Here is an 18,930-nt window from a genome sequence, read left to right on the forward strand (position 1 = left end):
CTGAGCCGTGTTTACAGATGAGCCGCTCTCATTTGCTCCTGTGACAAGACAAAATCTGTGAACTCCTGGAAACGAGGGGAAGAGATTTACAATTCTTACTGTCTATATTAACACTCATCAGTAGATACCGCTTTGCTAAGAGTCACATTTCCACTGTTACACTCTCTGCAAGCAAGGCATTACAAGTATTACTGACTTTTACATGAAATATTATGAGATGCCTTGTGAAGGTTGGTCTGAATTTCTTTTGACACACACGCTGCTTTCATAATAAAAGTTTTTGTTTTCTGTATTCACACACTGATGCACAAATTCTAAACAAATACAGACTAGAGGACAGAAAAAAAAAGGATTTTATTTGATTTTTTTAACCAAACATCAATATACAGCTACACATACGGTCTTGTTTGACAGTGTCTTTTTGACATTTGGAAAATGCATTCAGCTGCAGCAACAACGTCACACTCCCCTCCCGTCACTGAATTTAGACTCGAGCCATTCTGACATTTATCTGACAAAAACGTAACATGGATTTTGGTATTTTTAAGCATTGTCAAGACAAACTGTGCGAAAGCAGCCACCGGTGTCTCTGCTTTCCAAGGGTGCGCGATGGCAGAAAAAAATTACTTTGGGGACCGACAGTAAATAAATGCTTCATTCTGAAAGGTTGAATAGAAAAATAGACATGAATCTGAACTTTATACTGTAGGTAACTTAACAGTGCATGCTCTAATGTGCTGATATTTGTTACTTAATAAAATGAGTAAGAGAAAGGAAATCGTCATGCTAACATATGCTTCAAGCTAACAGCTAAGCTAACATAATAATTTGTTAATATACAGTAACTACACAGTAGTTGGAAATGATAATGATATGTATAAAAACTCTCCTTCTGATACCTTGACTAAGGTCTGCACCTTCACATATCAGTTAAGCAAGCAGTTTCTCGTCTGTTCTCAGGCTAATTAACTCAGTTTAGCTTGTCTTGTAGTATTAAGCATTCAAATGTTTATTTTTGTTTTCTGCATATGTGAACCTGCTCCTTCCATGCACCAACCGGGCAAAATCTAGACTTTTTATTGGGAGTCGAGTTCGCTAAATGTCCCCTTCATACTGTCACTCTCTCGTATCTGTGGGCATCTCCGCTCTGGCTATAAAGAATATCAGGTGTTGTTCACTGATGTCAGGTAGACATAAATGTCAAAATTAAAATGACTAAAAATATTACATTTAGTGGAATATCGCTATAGGACTTAAACTTAAACTAATGTTAGAATTGACCATTCACTAAGCCTCGCTCCGCAAACGCCTGTCAAGCTTTCCATTCTCACACTGCACACGCAGTTGACAGTGATAACGGTGGCAGAATCAACTTTTCTGAAACACTCGATCAGAGGTAAACCAAAGCAGGCTTCTCAATTCTAGCTGACAACCATAGATGTTGTCGGCTAAAATGATGGCTCTTAGTAGCATGTTTTATAAGTAAAGCTAGCTAATGCAAGCTTATAACAATGCAAACCCTTGAATTGTTTGGATGCTTACTATAGGAAAACATACTTGGACGAGCAATACAGGGTGCTGCACCCATACTCTAAAAGTATTTGAGGATATGAGGAACAGGCCTCAGTTTGGCAAATGCAGCGGTTTCTAACATACGTTTGGCTGGAGGTAGGTTAAGCTAACCAGCTAGACATGCTAACGTTTCTAGCATATTTGAGCGCTTAAAGACAAAGTTTGATCTATTTCTCATATATATCACCCTCCAAGCTGCTGAGATACTGAGGCTGAATCCAAATGTCCACCCTCTGGACTTTTGGATGCAGCCAGTATTGCAATTCTTAGAGTCTCATGCACACAGTATCAGCATGAAGAGAAATCTAAAGCTTGACAGGCCCTGACATTGTGCTTAGTTAAGGTCACTAAGCTATAATTGGACAGTTTCTGTTCAGGAGATGAGTTTAGCAAAGGGTCAATATTAAATTCAAATGGATATTTGTCTTCAAAGTGTCCCAACATGACTTGAATTCTGGTAAATACACAACATCCATACCGTACAAATCTTACATTGTTTATAAGGATGTGACAATACACATTAATGAAAACGTACTGTGACAATACACATTAATGGAAACATTACAGGCGGGTACCAACACATGATGCAGCACATCCTTTGAGGAGTGTACTAGAACCACTTTAGTTTCCTGTGATATCGTTGTGCTTTTATTGATGTGAACACTAAAGACAAATAACAAAAATAAATAAGGCCACATTTACTTGTCATTTTTTGCGAAATGTGCGCCACAATGCTGCACATTCAGGTTTATGACTTGTTCTAAAAGGGACACAGACGTCTGAAATGCCTTTTTATCTTTTGTTAACCACAGAAACGATGACTCTATTTGCTCATGGCTCTTTTTTTTTTTCCATCCTCAACTTGTTTTCATTAGGAGGCTTGACATTCTTTCTGCTTCATATCTCAATTTTCGCTGAATTATTCATGCCGCACAAGAATGTGAGAAGCAATGCAATATACCTTTGCTATGAGTGAAATAAACAGTCCAGTCCAGCTTTTGCGCATTACAAATCCCCATGAGGATTTAAATATACAGGATGCAAACAACAAACAGAAACCCATTATTCTGTTTTATTCCATTTAGATTGTACTTGTGTCTGCTGTCACGCTTTCAGGATATCAAATCAGCTACTTTAGTACAAGATATTGGAAGATCTTTATGAAAAGGAGAATAATCTGAGTCCATGTGTTCATTCTGGTTATCGTAAGCAAAACAAAGGTCGTCCGTTTATACCTAAAGACACAAACCTCCGGCCCTCCACCCATGTACACTATATAACTAATTGTTCTGAAGTAAAATACAGGTTCAAGACTGCCGTGCGTGAAGAGAAGTAAGACAGCTGGTTCAGTCATAGACAGACTAGGAGAAAATGTTCATCTTTGGAGACCATAACTGTTTGACTGAGTACAATATGCGTATACAGAGTGTGATTTGGCTATAGTGCTGCCTTCTGCTAAGGAGCCGTACCTACCTAACTAAACAACACATCATCATCACACGTCGTGCTCATAAGCAATCTCTCCCTTACCTAAACCTAATCTTTGGCAGATGAAGACAAAACCAGTCTACGTAGTGTAATAAGGGGCTTGCCAAAATTAGGTTCACCATATAAAGTGCGTTATTTGACACAATAGTTCTACATATACTCTATTTTTAATACCGTGTTGCCATAATTCTCAAGATTATACTGTTTTAGATATCTTTCTAGTCTTTCTACACAGTTATCAATCTAAGAGTACATCCTCTCGGTTTATATGTTCGTTTGACTGTACATTGTTTTCTTTTGTACATAAATCTGTGATTATATAATGAATATACTGCTGAAAGAACGTGTAGACGCACTGGAAACTCTTCCTGCCTACACTACATCAGCTACCGAGCATCTCGCCATCGTCCGAATCCTTCTTGTTCGAGCTCTGCTGCTAACAACAGAATTTTGCCTTCTCTGGTGCTTGTGAACCACTTTTGAGTGTTAGTGAGGCTGTCCAAAAGAGACATTGTAAATGGCAGGATATGCCAGCATATCATGTTATAGGCAGTTAAATACTGAGGTCATTGGTCGGTATGACATCCTTTTTTTTTTTTTTTCTAAATGGGATCGAGCATTCTGCCCTGCACAGATAAATCTGCCCCCACTGAAAATCATCGAATGAATTTACAAGATTTCAGGCTCCAGAGTTGCTTGTTGTTAACGTTACGCGTTGAGAAGTCATCAACTTGTCTAAGACTAACACGACACCACTGCAACAGTTTCCTCTCTCATTATAAAAGGTGTTAACCTCGCTTTATTCATGCAGGTCTATAACATCAAGCCAAGAGCCAGTAGCCAGAAAAGATGACTACAGGCCCTCTCACAGCCAACAACACGATCTCTAAGATATCATTTTCCACGTGGAGCGGGGAACCCACTAATCTTTAATGGGACTTTGGCTCATTCCTTGGGAAAGTCCTTCGTTACCACATTTCTGATGTCCATGTGCAGGGAAAGCAACTGCGACCGTACCAGGGCAAGATCCTACCGTCAAACAGTCCTGGATATTCACCAGGGAGGAAGCAGCATGAAACTTGTCACATGTAGCACACACTGTCCGCGGTGTCCTCTCATTGTTTGAAGTACCAGGACCACACTGACCCCTTTAAAAGTAAAATCTTGCAATCACTCCTCACTCTCCTCCTCATCCCCCTTGGTGCCTTTGCTCCAGCGCTGGAAGCAATGAACAGTTGAAGCCAGGAAGAAGCTCGTCATGATGGCCACCACTGACACCGAGATGCCAGAGAAAATGATGATGAGCAGGTCCGTTAGAGTCAGCGTGGCCTGGCACTCACGGAAGCTGTCCTTTGAGAGCTGGGTGAGGGATACACGTCTGCCGTCCATGGGGAGGGAGCACTCCATGCCTTCCACTCCTGCATTGAAACAGTGAAATGATGTTAGACTGATTTACTAGAGTACTGAGCCAGAGTTGAAGTGAATAATGTCATATTTATGGCCTGTTAGACCGATAAATTCACATGACAGCCACTCAGAAATGACATCATATAGAAAAACAAGCAGAGAGCACAGAGGAATATACTAACCATACAAATGTAAGAAGTGTTTGTTTTGTTTTTTTTACTAATTCCCCAAAGATCTAACATTTAAGGTGATGCGTGTTTGCCAATGATATCCATAGCTCACTAGGTTTGAGGTGCATACCTTGAGGTGTCCTGTTTGTAGGCAAGTATTTCATTCAGTGTTGTGTTGTAAAAGATCTAAATTCAGCAGCGCAATGCAGTTTTCTTCAGCTGATCTAATAACTGTATGGTCAACCAGAAGTCTTATGAGTTGAAGTTGCACTGTTTATACAGTACACCCACCCACAGCATGACTGCAGGTTCACTTTGGAAACCAAGTCGAAATACTAAGAAACAGTGAAGCAGAGAGATACTGTAGTCGACTGTGAACTACATACCTACTGTACAGCACATTCAGAATCATGTATTTGTACTGTGAGAGGCTATATTTGTCCTGTTGTGTCTGCAGCCTCTGACAAGACGACAAATGCGTTTGAATCTTTGGTTCGAAGATGGAAATAAATATCCATTTCAATCATTTTAATTTTCAGCTGCGAGCTGCACGAGGTAAAAGTCTAAGGATATGATTCCTCATTAAATATGACTCCTGGTTACATCTCAACAATTTACTGATGTATCAGTAAAGGGCATCGCCTGAGACAGGGGCACCTTGACCGATCTCATTTCAAGATGAAAGCAAGATAAATCAGTGAGTGCTGCCCTCCGTGTCGCTGTCACTTTCACATAGTTTATTGTTCAGACATCATTTAAATGGAACAGGACAGCGACCGTGGCTCTCAAGGGTACAAGACTTCCAGCGTGTCGTCTTCTTTTCCAAGTCCTGATTACGACACCGGTTCATTAGGGTCAGTTTTAGCATGTGTATGTTGAAGACTGGCCACTGAAACTACAGCAGAGGGTGCCTCTCTTTCACCTGGTTTACTGTTCAGACATCATTTGAATTAAAAAGGAGAGTGAGTGTGACTCATGGGTAAAAAAATATATATATACAAGTCATTTCTTCAAAATCTTGATTATAAATGAGAATGGTCAACAGGGTCAGTATTTGCATACATATAATAGACTCTCACATATGACTCATTCATTCAACTTGTTTTGCAGATAACTTTGTTAACCTTTGAGATGGATTTCATACAAGTGCTAATTAGACACTTCTCTTCCTGGCTAATGGAAGATACATATCTCATAATTGACACAACACTTCATAATCTATACAGCCAGCATCATATTGGCAATGTACTGTAGGAAAAACTAGACATATTGATGTGAAAGCTAGCTTATAGGTGGGTAGAGATGGAGCCTTGCAATGTGGGTGGCTACTTTCTACTGATACTGCACATGCTAATGCACACACTTGGCAGTACATCAATTCTGGGTCTTTGCTCAGCAGTCGGCACATTTTGCAGCATGCTTTGTTAAGATACAAGTGCAACAGCTTCTCTTGTGATCTTCATTCATCAAACCAAAATTAATTCAGGATTTGATGTCTGACATTTCAATCTGTCATTGGATTATATCAAAGTGAAAAATAAGAATTTAAGTACAACACTCATGAAATAATCTGCTTGTATTAGTCGGTTGATCTTCAAACCTTGTTGTGCATGTACACAAATCTGTAAAGGAAACAGCTTGAAACAGCTTTAGAAGTGTTAAGTGACAATGGAAAAAAAGAAATAATGGAAATTAGTGATGGATGGGGTTGGTTTCCACGCTCCTCCGATTGACTCTCTACAGTATTCATTAGGTTCGTAACTGAACTCTTAAAAGAGCTTGATAAAACTTAGTAATGCTAATCCCCTAATACAAGATACAGATTCTCACATGTCCTCTAACATTGAGTTAGTAGAGGACACAAGATAAACACACAATTCAAACTAACAGGCATATAAACATGCATCGGTCGTGCTTTAAGTATACATGAAGTGCATGTTTTTTGTTATTGTAAAACATATAAAGGCCTATTTTGCAGACTTATATCTCTGATAAGGGTCTGGGTGGCCAAAACCTTTGACAATAAACTTAGTATTTGCTGTGGAGGGACAGATGGTGGGGGACATTTTACACATTTCCCTAAAACTCAAACAATCTGTATTCAACTCATCTAAATAATGGCTTTTTTCAGGCATAAACACAGTAAAAGGCCGAATAATTTCTTAAAAATATCAGGGCAGTGTTGTTTTGTGCAGACTGAGTAAATTGTGCATTTGTTGGGGGTCTGGTTGGGCTGTAAATTAATACATATTTACCACAGGATAGAGCATGTATGATTGAGTCAAAATAAACTACAGTACTTATATTCATTGTAACAGAAGGGACATGCCACCCAGTGTAACAGCGTACCACATTTTTGCCTTTTTAATCGTCATTTGGACAAGAATGACATTGATGGCACAGAGAAAAAAGATATATCAGGCTTGGGATGAACATGCAATAGCAGGAAAAACTCACTGTAGGTTTTGCTCTTTTCAGGAGATTTGTTGGCATAAAGAAAAAAAATTGAATATCAACAGCCTTACCCTTTAAAGCAACATTATGTAGGAATTGGTATTTTGTGTGATTTGGCGCCCCCCACACAGTTTATGAGTGCAACATCACTGTCGTAAATACAAATCCCAGGTTTCTGGAACAATATTATCAGATGCAATGTCAGATGAGCAGGCTAGCTAATGGGAGCTACAGTTAGCAGTCACTTTAGCGACACGTGAAGCTATCTGTGGAAGCGGATGGAAAACCAGACGACATTATCTCCATAAAATATGATCCCGTTTCATCTACATTGTTGGTACTGTGTGACATAGCATCAGGCACTTCTGGGAAATCCTGCCCGCCCACCCGAGTTACATACTGCGAATAGGAGTGTGGGAGAGGGACTGACAGAGACACCATTCTCTCTGATACAAGTCACTGTACCATCAAAACGACTTTGAAGCTGTTAGTTTAAGATAAAATGGACACATAATATTGCTTTAAAAGTTATAGTTCCAACACCTCATTGATAAACATAACTTGTTTTATCCTAATTTGTGTTTTTATTATATAAGTTGCTGGCCTTGCTCCTGTCACAGGATACACACTGGCCATAACAAGCCTTGCGAGAACCGTAGCACAATTGCAAGCTGGACAAGGTCCACAGAAAAACTCAAGTAGCTTTGGATCGGGATCAGATGAAGTGAGTCAGAAGCAAACCCGGCATCGAGAATGAGGCTCCAAACTGATTAGGAGCCAATACCAACAATCCTGGTGGAGCCAAAGAAGAGCACTCTGAGGCATGTCTACCATATGTTGCAGGAACGAGAGATGAAAACAAATTCAGAGCTGACTGCATGTGAGAAAACTGCTCAGTGTTAGTTACACGGGACTGAAGTGGCTATATTAACCTACTGGCCTTACAAACTAATGCACAATATATTTAGAGACGGTTAATCTCATCTGTGGGAGTTAAAAGCTGGAAATGGTTTGTTTTGTTTTGTTTTTAATCTAATATTTTAAGTATCGTGTTACATAATAACTAGCCATGTGGCGTACACTTTTAAAGCATCAGTTCAGTTTCCAAATTAGTCTCACTCAGCGGGGATTTTATGGAAGAGGTTTCTGTCCTGTTTGTTTTGCTTTTTACTGAAACATTTCCAACTTCTCTCACAGTCTTGTGAATGGCAGTGGCTGGACTTCAGACTTAATAAGCAGTGTGTTATTTTTTATTATTCATAATAATACAGCCTTGTGAATTATTCTAATTGCTGCCACATAAGCTTACCCCAGCGATGTAAGTTCCCTTAAATCCCTGACAATATATGAGTGACTGTTAGTGATGAATCATTAGCAGTACAGACTTAAATCTGCAAACAGAGCACTCGGAAAGAAGGACAAAGAACGTACCGGACCTTATTGTAATTAAATGTTCAACAGCACTTAAAATTAAATTCACCTGTGTCATTGCCACACTCCTACTAAAGACGAAGAAAACTTTGAATGCACCTGAATATTTGACCTATAGGAGCGCCTCTCCTGTCTGTTTGTGCTGGAGATAAATGGAACATATTTATATTCATAGAGCACTTATTGCATGACAAAGTGACCCATCACCTCAGAAAGTTGGCCTTTGCCTTTGAAAACAGTTTGGTCTGGTCTCGCCTTGATTAATAACGTCTCAGACTGAAATTATCCTGGTGAACACATGACCCCAGTTACAGGATTATTACGTTTATTGTAATAAAAGCAGAGTTGATGAACAGGAAACGGAGGACAGAGAGACAAGGTTGGATTCTATTGGTTATCCTAAAACAATTTAATTTTCCTATTAGTCTGGGTGATTAGTCTGGACCATACGAGACAAAACCTACACTATGGTTGACTGAAATGTATATGCATATATATCTTATATATGTTTATACAAATGCACATCGTATAGGTCCTCCAGCAAAATGCAGAGGGATCTGCAAGTAGAGAAAGTAGCTCTCCACTGGAGCTACACTGTTGCAATTAAGAACTAAAATTACACAATAGGGCATACAGACGCATTACACTGTCTGACAAAGGGGATAATTACTGAACAGCTGTGGTATTTGGCCAAAAGTGGAATCTTCTGGAGCAAACACCATAATTATAGTTTCTCAGCTTTACAAGCTCGTCTGTGACAAAAAAATGTGCACATCTTTCACTGAGAGCCTCTCTCCCAGTGACAGATGTGCACATCTTTGTCCAAACTGAGCCAATGTGACGTCAGGTTGGAGATGTAGCTGAAACCTCTGTTATGGAGGCACTTCTTTAATTTGTTGAGCTGCTTTATGTCAAACAAAAATACAACCTACCACAGCTTAAAAACTCCCAACAGCTTTGAGGGAGCTTATGTCAAGTTCACATAATATTTTTGACATTTATCCACTTAGCAAAGAAAAATACCAAAATGTCAACAAACCGGAGGCGAAATGACTGCAGTGAAACTTAGTGAGCTAGATTGGAGAATCTGATCAGCTGATTTAAAAAGGAGCTTATCTCTGTTTGCTGGTATTTCACTTGATACCAAACAATGCCTCACAAAATAAAACAAGTAAATGTAGAAAGTTGCATAACTTTGCATAACAACAGTGCAAGAAATGAGAGCAACTGCTATACAGGCCTAATGTGTGAATTAATACCCTAAATACAAATTAAGGAATGTTTAGAGATACTGTTTGAATGGAGTATAACCAGAACGAATAGCTAAAAAAGCTACTTATATGACAGTTACTGAAATGTTTCTTATGCTGATGCTAGCTAGCTACCATATGATTAGCTCTAAAGTTACACTCAGTATGTTTACTTTTTAGTCATATCCGTGCCGACAGGTTTGGAAACCACCTCTTTCATTCAGCTTCACACAGAGCATAGAAGGTGGACTGATCACAACTTGAACTGAAAACTTGGCTTAAATCCAAAAAATAAGTTGATGAGGGGATGAGGTGCCGGTGGAGGAAGAGGCAGAGCATCCAAGGTGAGGGGAATGAGGTAAAGGAACCTAAAGAACAGGAGAGGAGCTGATAATCTCGAAAAACACTGGGAACAGGGCAGGGCTAACAAGGCCGATGCAAGGAGAGTGTGGAGCGAAAAACCAGGCTGGGGAGGAGCACAGGAACATGTAAGGGAAACTGCAAAGACAACACAAAAACCCAGAAAACCCAGTAAAAAGAGACTGAAATGCCAGGAGTGAGAATACTGAACAACTTGAAGGGGACACTGCACAGTCATCGGGATATTATGTTAGTAGTTAATGTTTCCGTAAACCACAGCAAAGTCGAAGGTTGACGTGTACCAAACGTGGCATATAGTGTTATTTTAAGGGGTCGTGGAGACATTTCCATCTATTGTAGTGGTGACAAATGCGGACGTCTTGTTAAGGACAGCAGCAAACATTTCCAGTGGCGTTTGTGACGACAAAATGGGTGCTTTATTATTTTTTTTAAAGGAGCCGTAGAGACATTTCCTTTTGTTTCTGATCATCTCCATCAATGAGCATGTCGACCAAAACAGGTATTTTAAGCCAAACCACAATGCTTGCCTAATCCTAACCAAGTGGTAAACAGAGTATAAGCACAGCATTGTGACAAGAGAGAAAAAGAAAATTAAACCTAAACAAACATCAAGATGCAACATAAAGAAACATATAGTTTTAACTTATGTGTTTGCAGAAATATACTTGTCTAACATTTATTCTGGCTTGGGCTGTACATAAACACAAAAAAAAAAACATAACAATTCAGTATAGCGAAAAGAAAACAAACAATACCATTTCTGGAGCTCATAAAGGATCCCAAACACTACTATTATCCCCAAAACTGCGGCTGGGGCAGCGGCCGAATACAGTAATGTAACACAAATCATGCCATTACACTATCAGGTATGTCGGGCCACACTGCTGTTACATTCCTAGCCCAGACGGTTGATGGATTACATTTAGGATTACAGCCAGCCGAGGGGATAGGCTATCTGCTGTCTCAGCCGTGATTGATCTACCTAGCTGTGACAGACTGATATTGGAGGCTGGTTTCTCCTCCCTCCCTCAACACCACACTGTCTATCCAGATTGATCTCTGCACCACCAGCAAAGGCAAGATCACCACAATCTTACGTTGACAGGCTCCTGCAGGAGTTGGCATTCATGCTAAAGTCCTGCTCCAAAACCACCAGTGTCTAGACAGTCTGCCTAAATAATCCAGTTGTGATAATGAGACACAAAACCGTCCCCTCCCTATTAACTGAGATGGATGTGCCATTCAAGTCCAATACTCAGTAGATGTAAAAAAGCAGCAGGCAGACATAATTATAGGAAGACTGTAGAATTATTCAGTTGCAATCACAGGAAGAGTCTGAAGGGAAACCTGGAGGAAAAAACGATGAGAGATTTGTACAAGAAGAGTGGGAGTTGGGGAGGACAGACTGGAGGATGTGTGTTATGAATGCACAAAATGACAAGCATTCATGTGACAGTGGGGTGAGGGTGAATCATTCAGGGGATTCCTTCTGCGTGGAGACTCACTGACATCACTGTGCCGGTTCAAAACAGCAAAAGCACAAATTCACACATAGATGGTTTTTAATTCAGGAATACAAGAGACATGGAGACATCTAATATGAATACTAGTGTTTGTCTTTCATAAACAGCTTGTCTACTGTTGGTGTTGGTAATGTTGGTGAGTAATCAGTACAAAATAAATGTCTGTAATCTGTTGCACTCAATGAGAAACATCCGTGTTACAATCCGAATATTGTTTTGTGCTTTTATGTAGAATATAACATTCATTTTGCTGCGTCACATCTTTTTACCGTGCAGGACTCGCATCTTTTTCATATTTCCTGACGGCTGGGGTCAGCAAAGGTGTTGGGACAAATTTAAGTGCAACACCATCAAGGGTGTGATGGCTTACGTAAGCTGTCTCTTGGATGAGACAAACTCCAGTCATTGGGCAGTTTGTGCTCAAACTGTCAGCACTGTTTTTGATCGCTTCTCTCATTTTTTAAAATTGTACTGCCTCTTGCCTGCTAATTAAATCAATTTGTATTTCTCGCATTGATTTGATTGATATTTATGTGTGCGCAAGACACTCTATATATTGTTGGTGCCGGTCTAGCTCAGACTACATATTTATGTTTTATTAAAGGGGCTCTATGTAACAATTACATGACAATTACAATAACATACGAATGTAACATGACATGAAAAATGAGTCCTTCCCCGTCTCCTTCGGTCGTCTATACAAGCCTGTAGACTATTTGTTTAAGTTGTTTAACGCTGCTGGACTGTGGATTTCTTTGTGAAGGACTCGGGTTGGATTCTCCGCAACCGTCCAAAGGCTGTGACTCCAGTTTAAAGGATAATTTTTTCTCAGCAGCTTTATTATCCCAACTCTGCATAAATGTTATGTTATGGATGTGCTTGAAGTTACTCAAGTTGCATGCAGCTATTGGATATTGGCTACTTGTGCAGTAACAAATCTGTTAGTACAGAACTGGGAAGTTTCCAGGTCCCATTTCAAATAAATAAATTACGTGATATTGGATCAGCACATAGTCATATATTCCCCGATACGGATTCCAGCATTTTAGGCAGTATCAGAGGCATTTCCAATACTGGTATCAGTACCGAAACATTCCCACTTATTACATTTTTAACAGGGTAACTATCAGTAACCTATCACATTTCAATAATAACCTTCCCAACATTGATTCTTAACAGCTCAATGTGCAGGGCTTAGCAATTCATGCCTCACACTCCACCACACACAGGCAGAAAGGAAAGTACCCATCATGCACAATGCTGCACACCACCAGTGAAATAAAGCTTTTGGCTTTTCACCTTTTATTTCTGACACTGGCAGATTATCCCTTTCTGCTCCTGCTCATGCAGCAGCTGATGCCATCACGCTGTGTAATTCTGTCCACCTTTTCAGACTCTGCTGTCTCTTGCCAGCGTTCTCTCTCTCTCTCTTTCTATCACATATCCCAACTTTAAATAAACGTTAAATTAGGCCAAGATAAAAGGAGCTTTCAGCCTGTGTTAATGGAAGAGATATCTTCTCTTCACATATCCATCGGTAGTAAACATAGCAGGTGATGTCGTGTCGGAGCAGTATGGCACCACGTGCATGCTTTGTAGCGCTGGTCAGCGGCATCATATTTTCAGAGTTGCTTGTGCGGCGTGGTAACAGGTCTCTGGGGAGCAACTCGATAGGCCGCAAAGGAAAATTCAGACTGTGACCCTGTCACATGAACTGCTACCTTGTAGTGAAACTGTTCAGGTCATGAGTAGTGTTGATAGCAATGCCACAACGGGCTTCAGCCTCAATCTCTCATGGGAGTTGGCCTGCCTTGCCCTGTAGGCAGCTCTGGCTCCAATTACCCTGGCCAATGTGCCGTAGAACTGTGTCAGTCTGAATTATATATGGCCTTTGTTCATCCTTAACCCAAGAGCACTGGAGACAGCAGTGGATCATGTTTACACTCATCCCTCCAATTAATCATTTATTAACCTGATTGGTGGCTAAAAAACAGACAAATGGCACTAAAAAGCCCCAGACAGCTGACAGTGTGTCTGTCTGATTGACTCTAAATGAAGGAAATGAAACACATCCCTGTGGAAAGAGATGTGTTTACTCCATCCTAAAAACCTACTCAGAATTTTAAGCATCTTCCACTCTTTCATCGTGCTGACCCGCAGTAATCAAAGTTATCCAAACAAAAAAGTGTGCTGCGTTGTAAACTTGAAATCACAGGGGAAATCAAGACGTGAAAAATGGAATGGGAATTGGGTTTACAGCACGGGCGCCGCCGCTGCTACATTATGCAGGCCATCACAGAGGGAACCGAAGATATCTCAGGATGACTTTTTAAAATAGCAGGACAGATTTGTCATGATTTATTGACGATTTTTAATTACCTTCTGCTGGTGCCATAATTTACAGTTTTTTTCTGAAAGTTGTGGCTGATAAATACTGATGTGTGTTGACGTTCAATCAATAAACCACCACTTTAGGCCTGTGATGTCATCAGCCTCATTAATGCTACTGAGGAATCTACAGACACACGTTTGTTTTAGCTGATTAGCTGATTAGCAACACTTCCAGATTTTGAAAGTAGAACCAAAAGATTAAGTAACAAACCTCTTTGCGCTAGGAAATGATGAAGGACGTGAGATGACTGACATCAATTCCAGCTTTAACCTTTATGTGTGTTTAATCTGGAGCTCTTTGTTGAGAGGCCACACGCACACATAGTTTAAAAATGTTGTATGTTGAAACAGACACGAGGATGCAACACCCACACGGCTGCTAAAAGCACATGGATGTACAATTTTGAAGAGCAATTTCTGTCTCTGTAATTAATTTTCTCAGTGATAAAAGAGATATTAAGTTGAACCACCCACACCCATGATGATGGTTGATACATATTGAAAAGCTTATCAAGTCAATCTCATTCACTAATGAGCGTCCATCTGCTATTGTGCAGCCACTTCCAACACAGCGTTGCAGGGAATAGGTCATCACACTTTTCCACCATCGAGAGCTCAGTCATTATGTTAATTAGGTCTGGCAGTATGAAGACTGCATGTGTGAACCGGCCATGTTTGTAAATCCAACTCACTATAATCTTCCCTGCTACGCTGTGTTTGTTCAACAATAGTCTGCACAACACTGCGCTTTGTCCTGCAGTACTCAGTGTGAGCTCATTATAGTTGAACGTCTACAGGAAATATTTGTCAAAGATGGTAGTTCAGGAGTCGGGTGGATAAAACTTCTGTTTTCTAAAACTCAGGATATGTGGAGAATGTTCTGCTGTTAGTGACAGACTGTCATTTTAAACAGGATTAACATGTTATAGCTGCAAATATTAGCATAAAAAGATTGGTTGTACAATATTGAATTTTTTCAGCTCATTCCAACAACCGTTGATTTCCTGCTTTTCATGGCTGATATTTATACTGTAAATGTCAAATTATCAGTTGATAGTTTCACATTTTTCCCCAGGTGCAAAACAAGTTTCCCCGACACCATTTTGCAGTTGCACCCTTGCGGCATCCCGGGTTTAGCAGGATTGTGATTGGTTTAATTGGTGCAGCCAGACCTTTCTCCTGACAGAGCGCTGTGGAGATGCTCTGGCTATGCAAGACTAAGAGCACAACAACAGCGTGCTGTGCTTAGTCTTGTTTTCTTTCTTCTTCTCTGTGTTTATTGGTGGATTGCAAACAAGCTTTTAAAAAGGTGCTTACTGCCACTTGTATCGTAATGTTTAGATGCTGTGCTTGTTAAGTCAATGATATTATTGGCTCAGCTATTTATAATTGGACTGCAGCTGATACGTAGCCAATTATCACCGATATATTCCCTGTATTTGCAAGTTGTGTCACACTTTAGACTCTCTAACAGTTAGAAAAATAAAGCAACTCTTCTACAAATTATACACAGGAAGACAAAAACTTGTTTGAGAGAATATTTTCATTGCAGTGAAGCATGCTTTTGTCCTATTGGACCTGTTACAGATCTAATTAGCATTGCCTTAGAAGAGTAGAGTCTTTGATGCAAAAACTAATTACTTCAACTTTCAACAATTATTCCCATTATTTGTTATCCAATCCTCCAGCCCCATTAGCATTGCAAAGAATGTTCCAGACACCTTTTTATTGGCCAAAGAATTATACAAAAGACAAGACAAATGTAGACCACTTATTCACACATAAATAAGCATGTATGTGTGAATGTGAATGTGTGTGTGTGTTGTGTCAGAGCTGATGGACTCGTCTCTGGGGTCACAAAGCAAACACTCACTGATGGGGATGCAAGAGCTGCATATGAGGTGAGATACGCATTACTAACTCAATTTGAGTGTCTGTATACACTGGGGCCAGTTGGCAGCCATGCCAGCAGCTTGGCCGTGCCTTTGGCTTCTTCTTCTGTGTTGTTGATGTCTGCCTGGCCAGCACTACTAATGCAATTCATTATGCCTTGCGGTGGACGACACTTAGAACCTGTGATTAATGCCTTTGCTGCCTCTTACCAGGGGGAATGAGGAATTCTTGCCAGTTTATCAACTTTCCCTTCCCACAGGCCCAAACTTGTCTGTTTTTGGGGCAAATGCACAAAGACCGGGGAGGAAAGTGAGCGCAGTATCAATAGCACAGTACACCATGGCCTAAATGTATACAAGAAGTTTGCTTTTGTTAGTAGTCAGCAGTTTGCAACAGCCAGCCAATTTTTAGGGGAGCTGAGTAATAACTTTTTGCCAGCAGCCAGATAACAAATGGGATTCAAGCAAGATTTCCATTTCAATTTGGAAATAGAAAAATTGTTATTCTTGTGCTACAATCCTCTGCGTAATTACAATTTGACATTTCACGATATACATGTACAGAGGCTTTGACGTCTAACTTATTTCATGAGGTTACTAGAGGTTTGTTAGCAGCTCTGCCTGAATCTTGAGCTTCATATCTGATACTTATAGTCCTTTCTCACATCTCAAAAATATCATATCTTGAGTCAGAAGATGTGGGCCACTGCTATTCATCCTTTGGACAAAAAACTGTTCTCTGTATAGACTGGTCAACATTTCACACCCTAAACAACCTTGGAACAGTGACAGAAATAAATGTTCCCACTCCTTATCTCTACACCCTTATAGATAACTCCCTGTACCTGACAATGGACCACATGTAAAAACTAAATTGTGTTTTTAAACTACAACCAAGGACATACTGTATGAGAGCCACATTCAGATTAAATTCTGAGATTAGGCAGAAATAATGTAATGCGTCACATCTACACACTGATCTGAATAGGATAACAGCATGAGTTACTAGTCGTGTGGCTGAACTGGCAGATCTGTTTATTTTTGCCTCCTCGGCTCCCACGTGCTGGCTTGCACTGAAGAGATAACTGCTGTCTGTGTCCTTTTTTCTAAAGGACATTAGTAGTAATACACATCTGGTTGACCTTCAAGTAAGAACATTAAAGGTTCCCTTAAAACACTTAAAACAAAGCATAATTATGATGATTTGTCGAGGAATAAATGGCTTCTGACTGGTGTTTTACATATCATTTACACTAGAAAATGAATCATATTTACACAAACTGTGATGGATTGTGTATTTGCAACTTAGAATCTACAATCCAGTTGATTTAGGGGTTGAGTCCAATCGGCTCCTTGTATTTCGGATCGTACTCACAGTAGAATACTTGGAAAAGGAGACAGTGATCCTTTTTGTTTTGTGTTGTTCCTCAGATGTGCATGCACACATTCAGACTGCCTTGCACGCTCAAGCACACCAAAAACTTCAGCCCCGTTATCTAACTCAATCCTCCAGGCTGAATCACAGCGGTAGACTGACTCTATAGTATGGGCCTAAAAATTCACATGGACAGAGCGATAAACACGGGAATAGAAAAAGGGGGTTTGATTTTGAAATGAAAGGAAATGAAATCATTGATAATATTGCTGAATTACAGTGTCCACCAAATGTCAAGGATTATATAAATAAGTATTATATAAATATAAGCCGCAAAATTGATCGATCTGACTACCACGCAGGATAGAGGTCAATACTCTGTGTATAAGCTTGGTGAAATGTGGAATCTGAGAAACAGCAAGCAAAAAATTATTTTCTTTCTTTTTTTGACATTTTGAGTTGGTGTCTTATTTTGAAATTGATCAAATTGAAAAGCAGAGCATCCTTGTAGTTTTCACATTCAAACAAGAGCTATTGTCTCATATTACATACTCAGTTTTACACATTACAGGCTAAGAGAGTGGAGGAAGAAAGAGATAAAATTAGAACAAGGGAGAGGGAGGGGGGTTCCCTCTCCTACAGGGAAAACATAAATAGACCAGAGTGGTGTTATGGCAGTGGATTTGCCATGATGCTGTTGTATGTTGTGCTCAGATACGCTTTATTTGGGTCAAGCACATGGAAAGCTTCTGATGGTGCTGCTTACCGTTTGGAAGCTTGTGACTGTTCTCCATGAGCCATGCGAACAGGCTGGCAAAGTTGCAGTTGCACACCCAGGGGTTGCCCTCTAGCCTCACCACCCGCAGGGAGGGCAACTGACTCAGTGCCCCCACCTTTAGGGTGGACAGTGCATTACGCTCCAGTTCCAGTTCTCTCAGAGAGGTGAGGCCAAGGAAAGCCTCCTCATTCACCATGCTCAGATAGGGGTTGTTGCCCAATCGTAGTTTGATCAGGCTCCTGGACTCCCCAAATGTCCCCTTGGGTATTTCAGTCAGGTTGTTGCTGCCCAGGTCCAGGAAGACCAGCCTGGAAGAGGTGCTGAGAGTCCCCGGTTCTATGTGGGAGAGGGAATTGTTCCGGAGGTCCAGGTAGACCAAGTCACTGTACAGAACCAGGAAGTCCGAGGGGATGCGGGGAATCCAGTTGTCGGCCAGCAAAAGCCTCCGCACATCCAGGGGGATCTCATCGGGAAGACGGGTCAGCCCGCGGCCAGTGCAGTCCACAGTGTGAGGATCCGGGCACAGGCAGGTTGCTGGGCAGTTTTCCCCCCGGGTCCATAAGACAGAGGACAGCAAGATGAGGATAAGTTGGAGCCAGCAGACACATGGCAACATGGTCAAGAGGGTGAAATGAATTATGGGGGGAAAGAGGCTCGGGGTAAGGACAAACAGGAGAGGGTGGGCGGGGATAGAGAACAAAAGGGTGAGGGTCAGAGGGCAGGAGATCAGGACAAGGGAGGGAAAGGGGAAAGTGAAAGGGGGTGGAAGGGGATCAATCCTCGTGGAAGAACATCCTGCCGTTGTAGAGATGAAAATC

General features: G+C 40.7%; 1 protein-coding gene across 1 annotated transcript; it reads right to left on the reverse strand.

The window, feature by feature from the left end:
- Nucleotides 1–2,055: 2,055 nt before the first annotated feature.
- On the reverse strand, nt 2,056–18,728 carry LOC140998575 (leucine-rich repeat-containing protein 38). Its single transcript, XM_073468894.1, has 2 exons — nt 18,101–18,728; nt 2,056–4,478 (listed from the first exon to the last, which is right to left on the reverse strand). The coding sequence occupies exons 1-2, from the start codon at nt 18,726–18,728 to the stop codon at nt 4,231–4,233; spliced, it is 876 nt and encodes a 291-aa protein (XP_073324995.1). The 3' UTR covers nt 2,056–4,230.
- Between the last annotated feature and the right edge of the window lie 202 nt (nt 18,729–18,930).

The sequence above is a fragment of the Pagrus major genome, chromosome 6 (genome assembly GCF_040436345.1).
Source record: "Pagrus major chromosome 6, Pma_NU_1.0".
Lineage (NCBI taxonomy): Eukaryota > Metazoa > Chordata > Actinopteri > Spariformes > Sparidae > Pagrus > Pagrus major.